The sequence below is a fragment of the Lates calcarifer genome, linkage group LG21, assembly GCF_001640805.2.
Source record: "Lates calcarifer isolate ASB-BC8 linkage group LG21, TLL_Latcal_v3, whole genome shotgun sequence".
Lineage (NCBI taxonomy): Eukaryota > Metazoa > Chordata > Actinopteri > Centropomidae > Lates > Lates calcarifer.
This window is the reverse complement of record NC_066853.1, coordinates 19,555,176-19,562,032: the sequence shown is the minus strand read 5'-3', so window position 1 is coordinate 19,562,032 and position 6,857 is coordinate 19,555,176. Positions and strand designations below refer to the sequence as shown.

Genomic DNA, 6,857 nt, shown 5'->3' with positions numbered 1-6,857 from the left:
AGTTGGTAGTAGCATAATCTTGCTGTGGTTGCCTCTTTAATTCTGTCGTAGAGGCCTTGAAAGTCAGGTGGTGGTGATGTGGGCAGTGATGATGTTGGGGACTCAGGGAATGGCCTGTGAGTGTTTCTTGTCTCTGCTGTGCGTGGTTTCGCTGCCTGCTCCTGGTCAGCATTTCCCTCAAGGAGGAGTTGTGAGGCATCTCACTCGGATTCATATTCCTCTCCTGAAGAGGCCTATAGCAGCCTGTGTTTGTCCATAACCAGACATTGTAGTCCAAACCTGCAGTAATTAAGTTTTACACGCCGGATCATATAGAACACTCACCACTCAATAGATAACTGCAAGACCAACACTGGAGTGACACAGTGAACATGCAACCATTTATATCTCAATTGCTCCTTTCTGCTCTAAAACCCCGGATGTCTCACGGATAAATCTTAGTAGTGTCTGTTCACTGGCATCAGTTGACATGGTGGTAATGACTGCATCGTCGTGATTCACAGCCCTGAACTTTACTAACAGACTTCCCTTGCAAATTACAAACCAGGCATAGATGTAGCCATCTGCAGAAGTCAACAGTGTGGCTGAGTCAACACTGACCACCCTGGTCCTCAGATAATAAGCTCTGATGGGAGAAAAGACTGATATAAATATCAGTCTTTTGCTGTAGATTTTTTATGTAGTGGAATTCTCCCTCTCAGCAGCCTGACTCCCCGTCCGGCCTTGTGCACTTTTGCCTGCCATGTCTGTTTGAGGGCTATTACTGGCATTAAGCCAGTAAAAAGCCTTGACAATGTCAGCATCCCAGATAACGATTTCCATTGCTGGAGGAGGTGACCAGTGTGGTTTTTGTGCACATCTATGGAGGAAATGTAATTTAAATAATCTGCTGTCATATCCCTCCATATCCAGGTCAAAAATGATCTTGGAGTTTCTTCTCAACACAAACATCCTGTTGTTTATGCAAACAATACCTGTCACCTCCCTTGGCACAGTCACAGGAAGAACAACAACCTCTGTTGCAGTGTTAAACTTCCACAGTCGCACTTTACTGTCCTGGGAAACTATGATTAGTCTGTGGTGCGGTGCATCAAATGACACGGCAGTGAGCCACAGATGCTGATCTGGAGTGACCTTAAATTGCATGATAGTTTTTCCTGTTAACATATGACGCCCACTCTGGCACCTCACCACTCTGACAAACAGAGATGACCTGTTGGAAAATGCCATAGTTAAGCACAGGGGCTTGTGTTAACATGTTTTTTGAAAACGTCCTGTTCTTCCTCTGAGTTAGCCAGGACTAACTTATTGTTATGTTGTAACACACTGGGGGCTCAGGATCCAACCCATACCGTGAACCTGGGAGCTTTACCTACACAGCCAGCCATCTTCTGAGCACACAGGCACATCCATGGATGGACTCCAATCAAGGTACAGAAACATCTCAAAGATGATCTAGAGATACATGAGGCACCCAAGCTAAATTTTTATGTGTATCGCAAGGGATCTGAATATCTATGTCAATGTGATATTTCAGTTTTTTCTTTTTAATAAATTTGCAAAACTTAAAAAAAGAACAGTTTCTCTCTTCATCATTTTGGAGTATTGAGTGTAGTGAGGGAAATTAACTTAAATGATTTAAAAGTAAGGATGTAACGTAACAAAACTTGAAAAAAAAGTGAATGGATCTGAATACTTTCTGAATGCACTGTATATGTGAATGTGGAGTGTTTTTAACCCACCAGGGAAAACTGTTAGCTGCCACCACGCCTTTGTTTGTCATTGTTTGACTTGAGGATTCAAGTAAATTCCTTAAGTGTATCCATCATTTTTGAACGGTGTTTATTTTCATGAAATAAGGAACTTACTGCTAGGAAGCATCATCCATATGGATTTAAAAGATTGTAACATACTATTACAATATTTTCAAAAAACAATATAAGCGACGGGAGAATTTAGAGAACCTATATGATTTCTGTCTACTTTAGATCGAAAACAGGTATTATGAAAGAAAAAAACTAACAAAAGCAACACAATTCAAATCAATTTTATTAATTGCATGTATTATAATGTTTCATTACTATCCCAATAATTATTAAATATCACATGGAAAAAAAATTAATGGTTACATTATTTAAAACTACCACAGATGGAAAAAAGCTTGGACAATAAGAAAACATTTGTTGTGGCAAGATTCTGTGTGTATGGTAGCAAAAACTTCTGAAGGGAAATACCATATCATGCTAAATAGTGGATGGAGATTTAGAAACTTAGGTTGGATTACCAAGATGAAACTGAAAGCAACACAGCAATGTTTTCTTTTCACAGTGTGAATTTGGTATTTTATCCTATACAACAGCACTACAGCATGAATATGACAGACCACAAAAACAGTGACTGCAAAGAAAAGCAGTTTCTTGGACAGAATACCAGGAACCAAATATGCTGAGTACTAAGGACAGAACACAAATTCCTTTCACAGTAAATACAATATAAAACAATACAGTATACTTGGATAACAAATAATATGAGTTTATAAAATTCCATTTTATTATTATTTACAAATGTTAACCCTTCCACCTTACATATATAACTTCTACAATATGAGCTTTGGGTAGATGTTTAGCAACCTGTGACCCAAATTCATGAGTGACTGCCGAGAATCTCATCTAAATTTATGTCTTTCATCCAGTCATCATTCCCAGAGCCAGACTTGAGCAGAGAGTCTATGAAGTCTGAGTCTGTGTTGATTCCAGGAACTGTGTTGTCTCCCTCAGGCAGGAAGTCAAAGGTCAAGCGGTTGGCTCTATTACTCTGGTAGCTGCTAGAACTGGAACTGGGCTCTGCAAAGTTGCCTGCTGGTACCCTCTGTTCAGGAGAGGCCTGGTTCAGGTTTCCCACTGCTGATGGGGAGCCCATCATTGGCTGGCTTGGTCTTGGGCCTGTGTCTCTTACCGAGGGGTTAAGAGGGAGCATCCCCATGTCTGGTGCTACCTGGTTCGGTGGGCCAATGTGCCTCTGTTGATATGGATTGTTTGGCATGTCAAGCTGCGCGCCCTGTGACTGTAGTGGGTTGGGTAGCCGCCTAACACCAAGTCCAGTTGTCATTTGCTTGTTGGCTGAGCCCCAGCCCACGCTGACATTTGTCATCATGCCTCCAAGACCCTGTCCTGGCACCCCTGAGGAATGCAGCTCAGCTGTTGGTCTCTGGTGTTGTACACCTGCTACACTGTTCATCCCAAAGGAACCTCCTTGCGAGTTTGTTCCCAGGAACCTAGGTTTATTTTGATTCAGTCCAATTCGAGTCTGATTGTTATGCTGCTGAAACTGGCTGATACAAGGACTCGGGTGACAGTCAGTCCCAATACCAAATCTGCGGTCTGGTGGTGAAGAACTCATCTTTGAAGCAGACCCACTTGGGAGGTGACAAGACATAGATTGCAGGTCATTCTCTGAGCCATTGCTGGAAGACTGTGAGGAGTTTTGACCTACAGAGATACCAAGAGAAGCTGATTGTAACTGTGGTCACTTGGGAGCATTTAAGTAATTTCTATTTTATAAGAAATGCACAGTACCTGTGAAGATGTTTCCTTGCTGAAGTCCCACCATATTTCTTGACTGCTTATAATCAGGTGGTGGTCTTGTGAGATGACGACTGAACTGATCATGTGTATTGTCTTTGTCCTGAAAAGCAAAGACAAAGTCATGAAAACTAATTATGTAATTAATAATTTCTCACACATTCTCACAAAGTCTGAACTGCTTATTCACTGGTGAGGGTTATACAGTGTAAATGTGGCTTACTGAATTGTTGATGGTGTGCTGTTGTTGGTTAAGTTGTCTCTGCATGGCCTGAGTTTTGGCTGGGCCTTTCTGCTGATTGTTGGGTGCTGGGGGCCGTGGCTGCGACTGGGCTGACATGACTCCTAAGCTTCCGTTGGTGGGCAGCCTTGGACCAGGAGGAACAACCTTTGAGGAGGACATACATGATGGTTTTACATTAGTGTCAGTAATGCTACTTTTTAATTTTCAGATACATCTCTTTACCTCTTCTCTGTTTAGTGCCTGGAGATTGGATGTTGATGTTCTGAAAGCTGCAGGAATACACAAAACTAAAACAATGCAATAATACAGGTGGACCACTAGAGGGCAGAACTCTATAAGATATTACAGATCTGTGTCAAAGATGCTATTCAACCTCCAGAATGTGGTCAAGGCTACTCCCTCTGCAGATGAAAAAGGGAGACTTGGAGAGAGATTTTTTTTTTTTTTTTTTTTTTTTTTTTTTTTTGGAAGGGGGAGTGCGAGCCCTCCTCAAGGCCTACTTCTCCCTTGATAATTGTGTCTAAAGAGAGTGGAAAGAATCCCTGAGACAGCAGGAAATGTGTGCCGATGGGGAGTTAAGCGCCAGCACCATGACTACCTCCATTTAATAAGCTCTCCTTTACTGATCACTGTGTTGTGTTTGGCAAGGAGGCCTTCCATCCTCTAGAACCCATTTGGCTCCTGACACTATCGCACTGATTAAAACGTTGTAGTCGGCAGCACTCAAATGAAATTGAGATATCCAAACTAGCTTTCCATTTGAAATCTTGTTCCTGAATGTATGCTTTTGCGGACAAGCTTACACCAATATGGGTGGTTGAGATGTTATATGTCCTTGTAATGCATATATTTCTTTAGCTTTTTTAGGCAGCTGTGCAGGCCATCCAAGCACTCCAAGAAAAACCTGTCTTTCTTGTAGGACACAAGGACACTCTCACTATGCTCACGCCTCTACAAAGTGCATGCATTTGTCATGAAAGAGGTTAATGTGCACCAAATCCAAGTCAACACACGCTGTGTATATAGTGTCAGTCATTGTGTTGACTTAAAATATTTCCCAGGGTGAAATGGATTAGAAATCCAACAGTGCATTTAGCAGAAGCTATTACTTAGAGGACAGACTCTTTGCAGAGGACGAATCTCTACAGGGTGGTGACTTTGTGGTCCCTAGAGAAAAACAGAAAGAAAAGAGTGGGAAGTGTGTGTGTGTGTGTGTGTGTGTGTGTGTGTGTGTGTGTGTGTGTGGATGATAATGACTGGGGCTGAAATATGGAGAACTAATGAGACAGGATTAGAGAATGAGGGAAGTTGAAACTCATCAGGAGTCACAAGCCATTTCACATGAGCTAATATTCGCCTTCTCTGCCTGAGTTCAACCCACACAGCAAACCAAGCATGGCAATGAGGTTACACAGGGACTAAAACATCAAAACAGTGGTTTCTCCTGTTACTCTAGAAAGCAGAGTCACTGGCTTTGATTCACTGTATCCAGTTAGCGGGACTGTGAGAAACTGTGGCCATCACAGACATTTTCTCCACAGAGGTACACTGGATAGGGCTTGTTCCATCTTTGTTGTAAGACAAACCAAATGAGGAGTGTTTTAGCATGTACAACTGAGTAATCCTCTCTGTCATCCTGATGTGTCATAAAGCTGTTTTCCATGTTTTCCCCCCCTCTCAGTCTTCACAAGCTTGTTGTAAATGAATACCACATGTGGCTTGGGCCTCAGAGAAGGAGCAGAGTGATTTAGTCTCCCATCCTGCGGCAGTGCAGGCAGCTGACAGTGATCCAGGCCCAGCCTTGCCGGCTCTCACACTGCACTTCCTCCAGTCTGGACTCAGGACACTGTCCCTGGGGAGTGCCTCGGCATCTGGACTTGGCCGCAGCTCCTTTTCCCAGGAAACAAGTACTCCCTTCACAGCACTGCCGGAGTGACCTGGTAGGCTCAACCCCCGTGGCCCAGCTCTTATCCTAACTGAGGGATGTGGTGCCACAAGATCATCAACAAAAGTTGTGGAGTCATTATTTATTGCAAGCAAACATTTAGTTGCAGCCATAATTTGGGTCTCTGCATTTTTAGAAAGTGCTTGTTTCTTGAGAAAGCAAAGTACAAGCTCTCATGTAGCATTTAAATAGGAAATCTACATTAGCTGAAGCTAATCGCTGAGGTGATGAAATAACTGCAAAAACCACTGTCTTCATTGGATCTAACAGTATTGTCTTATGCTGAGCACATATACGTCACTCTGGATAAGACTGTCTGCCAAATGTAAACGTAAATCTGCAAAAATGATTAAATTAAATGATTACATATGATTAAAAATACAAACATACATTAGTGAGCTGCTATATAGGGACTTAAAGTCAGTTTTTACTCTACTTGATCAGAATCATTAGCTGCTAAAATATAGATTGAAACAGCTGAAGTGAAATTTAGAAATCTGAGGCATTTCAGTTTCAATCTAATGTCCAATGCCTATTCTAATTTTTAAAAAATATATATTAAATGAAAAGATGGGTGAATAGATAAAGAATACCTGTTTGTGCAAGAAAACCATTTAGTTTTTGTATTTCCTTAAAACTGCCCTTTCTGCACCTGCATGGATGGCTATGGCATATAGTTACCAGGAAATTCCATACAGATTTTTTACGCTTTCCACAATGGCAAAAATTAGGAATCAGTTTTATTTCACACATAAATAACGACAACTTGCAATCATTTTGAGTCCATTGGGATCGTCTTTCTCTTGCTATGTATTTTTTCTTCTTTCTGTAGGTTAAATACACAACATAGCTACACTACTGATGTGACTAGCAGCACAAAATGTCTTTTAAATTGCATTGCCCACCAACCAGAGTAACTCAGGTTTCATAATGCCTTAGTGTCCTCTAGTGTACAGTATGATGCCAGAGAATGTATTTACACATTAAGAGAGTGAGGTATTTTTTTGTGTGTGACCCAATAGTCAGAGAGTTGCAGGGAGGTGGATTTGAATTTTGACATGTTTGACTCAACCGATTATTAAACTGT

At 41.6% G+C, this 6,857-nt stretch overlaps 1 protein-coding gene across 1 annotated transcript in view; it reads right to left on the bottom strand.

Annotated features, from left to right (window-relative positions):
* Window positions 1–2,031: 2,031 nt before the first annotated feature.
* zmp:0000001236 (mastermind-like protein 2) overlaps window positions 2,032–6,857 on the bottom strand; it is a 34,525-nt gene continuing 29,699 nt past the window's right edge. Inside the window, exons 4-6 of the mRNA XM_018665534.2 lie at window positions 3,805–3,969; window positions 3,576–3,684; window positions 2,032–3,488 (exon numbers count right to left, since the gene is read on the bottom strand). Of these exons, the coding sequence (XP_018521050.1) occupies window positions 2,644–3,488; window positions 3,576–3,684; window positions 3,805–3,969 (1,119 nt within the window). The 3' untranslated portion in view covers window positions 2,032–2,643. The remainder of the gene's footprint in view (window positions 3,489–3,575; window positions 3,685–3,804; window positions 3,970–6,857) is intronic.